The sequence below is a fragment of the Myxine glutinosa genome, chromosome 3 (genome assembly GCF_964187855.1).
Source record: "Myxine glutinosa chromosome 3, kmMyxGlut1.1, whole genome shotgun sequence".
NCBI classification, from domain to species: domain Eukaryota; kingdom Metazoa; phylum Chordata; class Myxini; order Myxiniformes; family Myxinidae; genus Myxine; species Myxine glutinosa.
Genome location: NC_136263.1, coordinates 100,528,492 through 100,541,215, shown reverse-complemented (window position 1 = coordinate 100,541,215; position 12,724 = coordinate 100,528,492). Strand labels below are relative to the sequence as shown.

At 39.0% G+C, this 12,724-nt stretch overlaps 1 protein-coding gene across 4 annotated transcripts in view; it reads left to right on the top strand.

Annotated features, from left to right (window-relative positions):
- The window catches only part of ZFYVE27 (zinc finger FYVE-type containing 27), a 168,188-nt gene extending 163,618 nt beyond the window's left edge, over positions 1 to 4,570 (top strand). For all 4 annotated transcript variants that reach the window (XM_078774332.1, XM_068110348.2, XM_068110349.2 and 1 more), the window contains one exon: positions 1,365 to 4,570. Coding sequence is in view for 2 of the 4 variants with exons in the window: in XM_068110348.2 (XP_067966449.2) it covers positions 1,365 to 1,429 (65 nt within the window). In the remaining 2 variants the exon portion in view is untranslated. The remainder of the gene's footprint in view (positions 1 to 1,364) is intronic.
- Positions 4,571 to 12,724: the final 8,154 nt, after the last annotated feature.

Here is a 12,724-nt window from a genome sequence, read left to right as displayed (position 1 = left end):
AACTCCTGCAACCATTTCTGGTGTGTCGGCTGTGTGAGACCGGCCCGAGCGAGCAGCGTCTGCCACACTGGACACTCCACTTTTAAACTTCCTGTCCCAGTCGTACACATGCTGCAGCGATAAACATGCGTCACCATATTGCATCTTCATTCTGCGATGCATTTCACTGGGATTCACACCCTCACTTCCGAAGAAAGGGATGACAGAACGTTGCTCCGCCCTGGTGCATGCTTCTAAGGGAGCCGCCATCTTGGAACTGCTCTACAGACGTCATATGCTCAATGTTGCCAGATCTAAAACAGGCAAAACATGACTCTTACCCATAGATATAACATATGTCGTCTACAACTACACACATTACATTCTCGAATTTATATCGCCATTTTAAGGTTTCTTTTTGACTGGCCCTTTTATATATATACCTCTCTGTCCCACACCCCCTACCTCTATGTCCCTACCCCCTACCTCTATGCCCCCCCTCTCCTTTCCTCTCCTCTCTCTCTCCCCTGCCCCACCTCTCTGTCCTCCCTCCCTCTCTCTCTCTCTCTGTTCCCCCTCTCCCTCTCTCTCCTCCCTTCTCCCTTTGTCTCTCATGGTCACTTTCTTTCATTGTGGAAAGGCTAGATTCCCACTATCCACAAAAAGGGTGGCCAAGACTGATGCTCTCATCTTCAGACTGGTCAGGTTTCTTTCCCTCAAAAATGAAGGCATATTATCACTGCAGACCTCAAGTCATCTCATCTCTATTTCTGCGATATTTTGTTTGTGCACCTCATATTCCACTCTCGACATGTTACTTCTTCTAACTCAAAATGAAGTGAAATGAATCTCTGAATCTCAAACATGAAGTCAAGGCCTTTGTCTGGACATCTCTTGTGCCTTTGACTCTACTGTTTGGCTCCCTGCCTTGCTTTTCAAGCTGGCAGCTAGAGGTATTTGGGGTCCCCTTGAAAGGTCGTATGATTTTTCTCCACTAGCGCAAAATAAAAGACCCCCACCCCTGGATCTGTAATACATAGATATTCCATATGTCAAGAATAAGTAGCAATCTAGCTCTTCCATGAGCCTCAACCATGTATACAAAAAAAATCATTTGCATGATCTGCAAAGATTGAAGCCAAGCTAACAATCTAGCAGGGGGGTGAAGGGATGGGATAATAATATTGAACAGACAGGGGACAGTGTAGGCCCCCAAATTTGTTTTGCCTTTTCAGTTGTACCTGTTTGTACCTGTTTCAACCTGTTGCTTGATTTTTCAGAAATAATCTTGTTGATGCCTTATTTATTCGTTTTAATCCAGAATTTTCCTTATATTTGACAATTGTGTTGTGAAATCCTAAATTCATTCTCATTTTGTCTTTCAGCACCAAATGCTCAACAAGAGACTGTTCCTGTCTGCTCTGGGTGCTACTCCAAGCTAAATAAATAGCTGTCGGCTTCTCATCTGTCTGTTGACGCCCTGCCTGGCTATGATTCACCGATAGCACGCTTGAAATCTTTTGGACTTGACTTTAAACTGCCAGCACAATCTATTGAACTTTTTATTTGTTGAATTTTTTTATACAGTGAAAATTTCATCATCCATATGCTCAGATCTGGATCCTGGAGCGGGGTGTAAAATCATCCTATTTTGCACACTCACAAAACTTAGTGTGAAATATTTGGATAAATACATTCAGTTAGCTCACCATTTCCTTTACAATGGAAGGTTATTGTTTTCAATATAAAATTATTATTTGTTCCCCACATTAGCAATGGGAGTTAACCTGCTTAGCGACTTTCTTTAAAAGTTCACAACAGTACTTGTACCATTTGTGTCAACTTTTAAAAGATGGCACAATATCTTGCAGTTGCTGTAGGTGTGGGAAACAAGACAATTGTCTTTCTGATTATCTTCCCTACTTTTCCAGCTGTCATCCTTTTATCATTTATTAATTTATAGATCAACTATCGCATTGCATACACATTTATTTTTAATTTCCACTCCATTGTTTCATGGTTACTGCAATACTGCATGGTAAAGGTAGTATTATTGCTTTTGAGACGTGAGCACTCCGTTGAGTATCAACAGCACACGCGTATTAACGCAAAGTGCTGTTTGCAACTTTATCTGGGTATTCCTGAATTCTGTCTGTAACCTGAGTTCATTTTTTTACAATTTGTTTAAAGTTTCAATATTTCAATTATACTTGGTTATGAACCACAAACACCATCTCTTTAATACTGGATAAGAGTGTCCTCATAATCCTGATTTAGCACTGCATTGAATAAGGCAGGTTTTAAGCGATGCCTGCAAGTTGTCGTTTCTTTTCAAAAAAAAATACAAGTTACGTGGTTATGTCAAGGGCAACCATGTCCTTGTGCAGTAAGACTGCTTATTCGCTTAAAATAAACCCATCCACATTTAATAACATTGCCTTAAAGTGGTTTGCAGAAAGTATGTAAGTTATGTAAGAAGGCTGTATAAAGTGTAATTATGACATTAAATTATGCTTTTCTGATGTTTCTAATTATTAAGAGGTACAAACAGGTTCTTTGTCTGTCTATCTTGATTAGGTGAGGCAACCTCTTTTGATCGTAGAATATATGTGAATTTTTGTGTGCGTAATCGTTCTTTTAATATTGTTTTATTATTTTAATATTATTCTTTTAATATGGTTTAGTTGGCTACGTTTGCTAAAGTGTTTTGACCTTTCCATCGCGTTCTCTTCTATACAGCTTAGAAATTCTTTAAATTCTGAGGATTTTAAGTTTTCAGTATTCTTAATATTGTTGTATGTGATTCAAATGTTGGTGAAAGTTTTGCTTGGTGTTTTATTTACTCGTTTGTAGTTAAGACTTTTTACTCATAAGAAGACAGGTTTCTGCATAGGGGAGAAATTTCACAAATACTTCTGGAAGTGTGCCATTTACATTTGTCATAATTAAATATATGACATTTGATGGTTGAGGGTAAATTGCTTATATTTATCTGCAATGTGTTGTGGACACTAACCAAAAGAAGATGTGTTGAGTGCCACTGTCACATTAAATTTCACATTTCATAAGGCCAACATGTTAAAGTAAATTTTTGTTTTCAAAAACGGTGTTGAAACGGTTGCTTGAAAAGACTTTGAAAGTAAACATTTGAAAAGAAATGTTGTTTTGAAATTAAAATTTCAGGCTCTTGCATTTTGTAACCTGATATGCCTGTAATATTAAATTTGACACAATATTTTAAAAACTGTTTTTAAAAATAATGTTAAAACAAATAATTAAAATGTTTTTACAACTCAGAAATTAAAGTCAGTAAAAATCAGAAACACTTAAGAAAAGGGAAAGAATGTTTAAAAAAATTATTTTAAGAAGTAAAGACTTCTTGTTAAACAAAACACCTCTTTTAGCCAATAGCTACTGCCACCAACCCCTTCCTTCCCCCAATTATTCCCACTTTATTTTGAGATGTCACTCCATTCCATTATCCCAAATAATAGCATAATTCTGATTTATTGGAGAGGACTAAAACTTTAGATTTACACCCAAATTTATGTGGTAGAAAATTCCATTTCCAATTGTCATGTCAATGTCAACCCCATTGCTATTACAGATTTTCAGCAATTTCCAGGCTCTAAGCTGTGGAATATTCTGTTGTTTGTTTGGAATAATGCTTCCAAAAGGTCACACATTACAACTTCTACTGACCAATGGAGAACTCTTTAGGGTTAAGGTATCCTAAGAACAGTACAGCAAATTAAAGTAATATTCTGTTGAACCTGTGCACTGTATGCTGTTGTTTATTTTGATGTGAAAATACTCTGCTAGTCGGTGTTTTTTTCAATTATTGTGAGTTTTTGCTGCAATGTGGCGATACATATCAAGCTAGGATATGACGCCGAGAATAGTCGTTTTCCACTGTAATGCAATATAGCTGAAATACAAGTACTGTAATGATTCATGGAGTCAGAATTTCAAATGGTTTTGCATCAGTAATTGAGAGTGACAAAGAGAGATCTAAAGAACAACCCAGAAATTGCTAATTAATATTCTGGATTTGCACAATAATTGGAGTAATAAAATATCTCTCAGAGGATTTTTCAAATCAAAATCGTACATTTTCCATTTATAAAAGGTAATTCATCATTCATTGGGAGTTTGTTTGGAAGTCACTTAAATTGGTTAACTGTGCGAGAACTTTTGAGCAGTTTATGTCACTGGTTTGATGTGGAATCTGTCTTTCCAAATCATAATTGATGAACAAATTACTGAATGTTTGGACACATGATTGTTACAACAGATTTATCAACTGTGAATGAATTTGGTCTTTAACTTCTCTCGTGCAGATTTTCTTGTGACTTCTAAATAGTGCAATAGATCAGCTATACGGCCACATCAATCATTCACAACGGTATGTTTGTGAAAATGCGGTAAATCCATCATATTTACTTTTTAACTCCATCACTTTAACCAGAGTGAACAAAACGTGCAAAAAATTTACATTTGTATTTCTTTTGAAACTATGATGTGAAGGGATTGTCATGCAAATGATTGGTTATGTACTGCAAATGTTTGTGATTAAAGTAAGGCTTCAGTTTTGGTTTTGTGGTGTGATTTTGTGCATGTTTGCATCTACATAATGGGTGATTCAATAGGAGGAACAACAACAAGAACCACCTTTAGAGGCCATTTTTCCCCGCAGAGCAGGGGTTGGCCTTTTTCGGGCACCGTGGTCCCCTTTTTGAAGCAATGTTTTATGGCCGGATGCCCTTCCTGCCGCCATCCATGTTAGTCGCCTCTTGTGACACACAGAGAATTACCAGTGAACTGGCACTCAATTAGCCGACCTCGGAAGGATGACAGGCTGAGTCAACCCCCCTGGTGTTAATTCAACGATCGACGGGGATTCAAGCCCAGGATCCTAGGATCCCAAGCCGGCACCCTAACCGCTAAGCCAACACCAGGAGAGAGGGACAGAGAGAGAGAAATAGAGGAGGAAAAGTGAAGGGAGAAAAAAATGAAAAGCAGTCGAGAAAAGATTAAATAAAATATGATCAACTAGGGGAAATATAGTGTGGAAAAAAATGTATTGAAAAGCTGTAAAAGACGAGGTGAATGGAAAGAGCTCATCAATCGCACATTGGGGTGGAGGGGTAACCTGCCAATCCTGAAGAACCTGCCAATCCTGCCAATAAACCTTTGTGCTTTACACTTTTGACTGTCCGTGGTGCTGAAATGGAGAAACACACCAGAGACTGCTGTGTGACTGAACAAGGGTCCAGGAGGATTGCAGCATGGAGCAACTGACTAAGAGATATGTGCTGTTGGTTCTTACATCTATTTTTGTCCTTGTATAATCATTTCTGGCAGATATTAATGTGCACATTAAAGAGCAGCAAAAGCACAAAATAGATGAAAGCAATAAAATAGGTCAATGACTTAATTACTAATTATCAAAATAGGTCAAATGCCAGATCTGACATCTATCTTCCTGTAAAATGTGTTTTTTTTTTTGTTTTTTTTTTTTTGTTTTTTTTTGTATACAAGATCGAGGCTCGTGAAAGAGCGAACATTAATCACACAGAAAGACAAACCGACACATAAAACATATAACATCGGGAGCGGTAGACAAGATGGAGAGAGGGGGAAGGACACAAACACAACATTTGAGAGCAGGGACCGAGAGACATGGAGACATCGAGAGATCTGAGAGAGGGCGAGGGCTTTGGGGGGGGGGGGGCATGGGAAGGGGGCGGTGGGAGAGGTATAAAACATATGGACACTGCCAGGACTTCCAGGAAAGAAGTTGGAATTTCAAACAAGGTGGATCTGGGGTGAATTAGCGGGGGTAGAAAAGATCAAGGTTTTGGATGGGGGAAGATAAGAGATGGTGGTGAACAGCTGTTTTAAAGACCTGGAGGGAGGAGTGGGATTGAAGGGAGTGAGGGAGTTTGTTCCAGAGGCGGGAGAAAAGAGGAATGAAAGAGTGAAGGTGAGCAGAGAGCCGAGATTTCGGCAGTTTAACCATCAGAGGGTTGCTGGCAGATCTTGTGCGACCTGTAGGAATATTTGGGGGACAGAGCACAGAGAGAGCTGGGGGTGCAAGGCTGGAGAGGAGTCGGTAGAAGCCTAAGTTGTTGTTTATGTTTTATAGCCTAAGTTGTTTATGTGCTATTAGAATAAAAATAATTGGCTGAAAGAAATAATAATTATTAATAATATAATAGATGGGAAAATAATAATAGGTTTTCCATTTGGAAATAGAAACCTTAGTAGAAATAGGAAAGCTCTAATAAAATGCTCTAATCGCTTTAATAAGGTGTGAAAAGCTCTGGTAAGGTTTGGAAAGCTCTAATAAGGTTTTGAAGGCTCTAATAAGGTTTGAAAAGCATAATAAAGTTTGAAAAGCATAATAAGGTTTGAAAAGCATCATTAGGTTTTGCTTTTCTTCCACCTCATAGATGATTATTAACTTATAGTCAGGTTCACTATGTCAATAAATTATATTTCGTTCAAAATCATGGTAGATTAGCAAACCTATACATTTTTGGAAAGGTTATAGCATAAGGAAACTAAAAATCAATGTTTACATTTGGAGAGATACCTGTATGGCGGCCATTTTGGATTTTCAAACTGGCCACTGTAAAATACATATTTTGTTCTATTTCTGCCTCTAATTACCCTAAAAACTTTTAAAAATATACTAAACCTATATTTTCAGGGACAAGGAATCCAATGAAAGTATCAAATTAGTGCTATGGGGAATGGTAAGACACGAATCAAAGGTTTTGAATTGCAAAATACTGTCTTTATATTCGCGATAAGTTGCATAATCAAATACATGTTATCATTTTGTACAGGCAGTTAATAACATCAAAATGTGTCACAATAATTCATATCACCAAACATACACAGGCAGTCAGCAAAATCATATATACACATGCAGTCGGTATAACTTCACATCTACACAGGCAGTCAATGACAAAATATACACGATTACAGAATATGCCATTCAGAGTTCGTCATCACTGTCCTGTGTGTCGTATCCGACAATATAGTCAGCATCGTTTTCACAGTCCGTTCCACACAAGGAAAGGTCGGTCAAATTGATTGGCAAATCGAATCGGTCGAATGGTCGATCGAAGCGATTGGTCGAATTGGTCGAATCGAATTGGTTGGAATTGGCAAATGTAAACATTGATTTTCAGATTTTCCATGTAATAACGTTTCCAAAAATGTTTAGGTTTGCTAATCTACCATGATTTTGAACGAAAAAACATAGTGAACCTGACTATTACCCCAAGCACAAAATGTACACACAATGGCCCACTCATTTTGAAAGATATAAAATGTACACACAATGGCCCACTCATTTTGAAAGATATAAAATGTACACACAATGGCCCACTCTTTTTGAAAGATACTGAGTTATTTATTGTTTGTCACTAAAATTCAAAGACAGCCTTGCTCCAAAGAAACAAGGAGGCAACTTCATGGTGCAAACTTTATTTGCTATGTCTATATCCGGACGATATCTCTTAAGGTGGGTTTTCACGGGACACGCGAACGGTTCGCGAAGGATGCGAATGTCGAAAAAATGGCAAAGTCCAACATTCGTATTTTAGGCTCCAAAAGTTCGCCAAACATGCGCGGGGGTTCGGAAGCGTCGTCAATTGTTCGCATCCTGTTTCAAACATTTTTGAAATACCCGCCGAACAAAAAACGACTCCTGCGAACAATTGACGACGCTTCCGAACCCCCGCGCATGTTTGGCGAACTTTTGGAGCCTAAAATACGAATGTTGGACTTTGCCATTTTTTCGACATTCGCATCCTTCGCGAACCGTTCGCGTGTCCCGTGAAAACCCACCTTTAGCGGCAAACAAAAAGGTGCAAGATGTTTTGCAAAGGCAAAAAAAATTTGTTCATTGAGCTATACCTAAATATGAATTAAACCAGTTTTTCAAATGTTTTAAACTTTTCAATAATTTGAAAAAGAAAACAGATTTGTAATGTTCTTAAAACTCAGAAATTAAAGTCAGTAAAAATCAGAAATACTTAAGAAAAGGGAAATAATGTTTAAAAAAATTATTTTAAGTAAAAAAGGAAAACAAAAGATTTGAAGTAAAGAAAATGCAAAAATGTATGTAGAATGTAAAAAAACGAAAGATTTAAAAGCCAATTAAAGTTTTTAAACGTTAAAAATAAAAGAAAAACAAGAAATAGAGGATTGGAAAAGTATGCAAAATAACCAGAAGATGTTGAAAATAATTAAAGTATTTTCATAAAACTCAGGAAAGTTAATTTTTTTTAATGTAAGAAGGCAACAAGAGATCATCCATCTATTGTGCACATACAGTGTCTTCAGAAAGTATTCACACTCCTTGGCCTTTTTTCACATTTTGTTGTGTTACAGCCTGAATTTAACTTGGTTTAATTGACACTTTTTGTCGAGAATATAATTTAATTTTTAGAAATTTTTACAAATCAATTAAAAATAAAACACAGAATACTTTGTAGAAGCGCCTTTGGCAGCGATTACAGCCTCGAGTCATTTTGGGAATGTCTGTGTCAGCTTTGCACATCTGGATTTGGGGAGTTTCTCCCATTCTTCCTTGCAGATTTGCTCAAGCTCTGTCAAGTTGAATGGGGAACGTCGCTGAACAGCAATCTTCAAGCCTTTCCATAAATTGTCAATGGGATTCAAGTCTGGGCTTTGGCTGGGCCACACAAGGACTTTCATGTTCTCTTGGTCTGAAGCCATTCCAGTGTTGCTTTGGCTGTATACTTGGGGTCATTGTCCTGTTGGAATGTAAATCTGAGGGCTTTTGCTCTCTGAAGCAGATTCTCCTCAAGGATTTGCTTGTACCACAATACTCCTCAACTCCCCTCTGTTCTCAGCCAACTCTCCCCATACTCCAACCACCCCCACCTTACTGATATCCCTCTTCACACGATCCTCCCATCTCAACCGTGGTCTACCTCTTTTCCTCCTACCTTGTTCCCTCAACCTATCCGTTCTCTTTATCATGCTCTCTTCCCCCATCCGCACCAAGTGTCCTGTCCTCTTCAGCCAGCTTTTTACTAATCTCTCCGACAAGCTCCTAACTAATCTCTCCGTCAAACACCAGTCTCCTCCCTCAGTTCATTTATCCTCCTATCCACTCTTTTCACTCCCACAATCCTCGTGACCCAGTTGTTCTCACCGACCAGCAGCCTCTGTTGTTGTCTCTCTATCAGTGCCACCGTCTCCCAATGGTAAACGTAGGCCAGCATTACACAAGACACCAGAGCTTTACCGTTTCAATTTCCTTGATATATTTCTTTTTCTGTCTGCCATCAAAACCTCCACCCTCCATGCATTCTCACCCACCTGAATCCTCTTCCACACCTCTTCTTAGCATCCTTGGCAACTGGTCTACCTATGGTTGTGGGGGGGGAGGAAAAGGGAGTGATCAGGGATATTAAGGTGCATGCTCCATGCTGATACACTCCGCTGTGACTTTTCGCCTGTTGTTGCTTGGACTGTTTCTCTCATCACATGGGGTCTCCTTGTGCTCTGTTTCCTGCAGCACCTGGACAGCATAATGCGCTTTTCTGCCTGTGTCCCATCAGGACTCAGATCCAGTTTTGTGCTTTATTAGAGTCCTGCAGCAGCCTCAATTTGATGCCCCCGCACCTCTTTGTCTCTGTCTCTCGCGCTCTCGTGTTTTTTGTGTGACTGATCGTTGTGTGTGTGAGCATATAGCGGAGTAGTGTTTCTGTGTATAATTCTGACTGTTACTGTGTTCACTTTTGGCATTCTGTTGTGTGCTCGTAATACTCTCTTGTATGTTTTTAATTAATTATTTATTTGACATTTTGCGCCTCGTTTTACCACCATTTTGCCGTGCCGACATTTTGGGTTTGATTGATATCCTTGGAAGGATAAATTGTTATTAATCCTGATTCATAACCGGCATGGTGCTAGATCACGTTGGAGTATGGACCGACATGACCACTCATCTTCGGTTCGAGGGTAAACAGCCACAGTTCGGCAAACTTTGGAGCAGTGTGGTGGGTAATCACTTTGATAGTGGTTGCTGTTATCGAATGGTTGCCGTCCATGTGGCAATTGGCTGCTCGGAGTGATTTTTGACCTCGATTCCTCCAAGGAAAGGCAAGGAGTTGGAGGGTATTAACTGACAGTAGGTCAGCGGGTGAAGGTTTGAAAATAATAAATATACAAATTCGACTTTAAATAAGATGAGTTTACAAATAATATGTTGGTAATAAAAAAGGGATACGGATGTTTGATTAAATCAATGCAGGTTCTTATTACTCATCCAGTCAAATTAAAACAGTAAACGTTTATAATCGAAGAAGCTTGACTTAATTAGTCAGTAGAGCCGCTCAACAAAAATAATTGAAACTTGGCATACGTCATCAATTCCCCATGGAGTGTTTAGGGTGATAACAATGACATCATAGGTGAAGTGATATTCCAGCTATAATTGGTTTAATCACATCAGCATCTGCAGAGGACCATACCTGCCATGACCAAGGTGAGTAGATTATCACCAAAACGTCGGCTCTACAGACTAGTAGGTCCAGCCTTTTCAATTATAAACTTTTACTGTTTATGTTTGATTAGGTTAATGGTATAAATTAGGTTAGTACATAAAAAATAAGTAAATTGATATAGTTTAGGTTAATGGGGCGTATAAATTTCCCTTTCTGAATCTCGCGTGTAATAGTTGAAACTGAACAGTTGTAGTGGCAGCATCCTCTTGGTATGACGATGAGAAACGCCATTGCTTTTCCCATGCCTTCAGCATGTAGTTCTTCCTTTAACCACCTCCACAGAGATCTTCATAACACCTTGTTAACAACTATTTTATGGAATAACATAGGATGGTTGATCAAAAAAATATTTTCCCAGAAAAGCCACTCCGCAACGCCATCGGTTTATTCTACATATCTTAGATAACGTGTGTTTTTAGTTTTGCCCCAAAGGGGATGTGAGACTTTTGCAATGCATATAAATATCCATACTATATACAGTGCATTCAGAAAGTATTCAGACCCCTTCACTTTTTTCACAATTTGTTATGTTGCAGCCTTATGGTGAAATCGTTTAAATTCTTCTTTTTTTTTTTCTTTTTTTTTGGTATACAACATCGAGGCTCGTGAAAGCGCTAACATTAATCACACAAAAAGTCAAACCGACACACAAAACACAAAAAAACAAGGGGAGCGGCAGACAAGATGGGGAGAGAGGAGGAAGGACACAAACACAACATTTAAGAGCAGGAACAACGGGAGAAATGTGGGAGGGGGAGGGCTTGGGGGGAAGTTTGGGAGAGGTATAAAACATATGAACACTGCAAGGACTTCCAGGAAAGAGGTTGGAATTTCAAAAAAAAGAAAAAAAGAAGTATCTGGGGTGAATTAGCGGGGGTAGAAAAGATCAAGGTTTTGGATGGGGGAAGATAAGAGATGGTGGTGAACAGCTGTTTTAAAGACCTGGAGGGAGGAGTGGGATTGAAGGGAGTGGGGGAGTTTGTTCCAGAGGCGGGAGAAAAGGGGAATGAAAGAATGAAGGTGAGCAGAGAGCCTAGATTTTGGCAGTTTAGCCATAAGAGGGTTGCTGGCAGATATTGTGCGACCTGAAGGAATATTGGGGGGACAGAGCACAGAGAGAGCAGGGGGGAAAAGGCCAGAGAGGAGTCGGTAGAAGACAAAGACCACCAACCTGCCTGCGGTGAGTGAGTGAAAGGCCCTCGGAGTTAACTTCATCGCAGGAGATTCCAATGATTCTGAAAGCTTTGGCCTCAACAGCGTTGAGGTTCCAAAATGTGATATTTCAGTTTTTTCTTTTTAATAAATTTGCAAAACTTTCTAAAATCCTGTTTTCTCTTTGTCATTATGGGGTATTGAGTGCAGATTGATGAGGGAAAAAATGAATTTAAACGATTTCAGCATAAGGCTGCAACATAACAAAATGTGAAAAAAGTGAAGGGGTCTGAATACTTTCTGAATGCACTGTATGTGTGTATGTATGTCTGTGTGTGTCCACTGTCCACGTCTATATATTTTCACTTTAAAAATGGTTTTCTTTGCAACCACTTGTCTGATCTATGTGAAACTTTAAACATATGAGGGACTCCCCATGGAGAATATTTTATCGTTATAACTATGATGTCATAGGTCACATGGTATGGCAGCCATATTGGATTAAAGGAAAACATTTGAACATCATTTTCTCTGAAACCACTCAACGAAAAAATTTGAAACTTGGCATTTGTCATGAAATTCCCATGGTGTATCGGGTGATAATGATGACATCATCGGTGAAGTGGTATTCCAGCCAAAATTGGTTGAATTGAAATCCGTGTCCAAAAAAAACAAACTTCATACATCTGATCAATGACCTGATGTGAGTGAACAATTAAATGTATGACGTTGATAACACATGCCAATCAATTATGTGAGGCTCCCCTCCCATTCCCACCCTCCCTCCTCCCTCCTTCCCCCCCCCCCCTCTCCCTGATAATTGTATGGAAAGTCTTGGCCCATGGTAATGGCCTGAGGAGGATCTCAACCTGTTATGTCTGGTGTACAGTAGAAACCTTTGAATGTCATGGCCTTCTGTCTAGTTGTAAGTGGGATGGGTGTGCTAATCACACAAGATTGGCAATCTTATTTGGTTTATAGGGAGATTGATTTGAAAGTTGTAGTTCTTGAGTTGTCATTTGTTAACCACATTTACA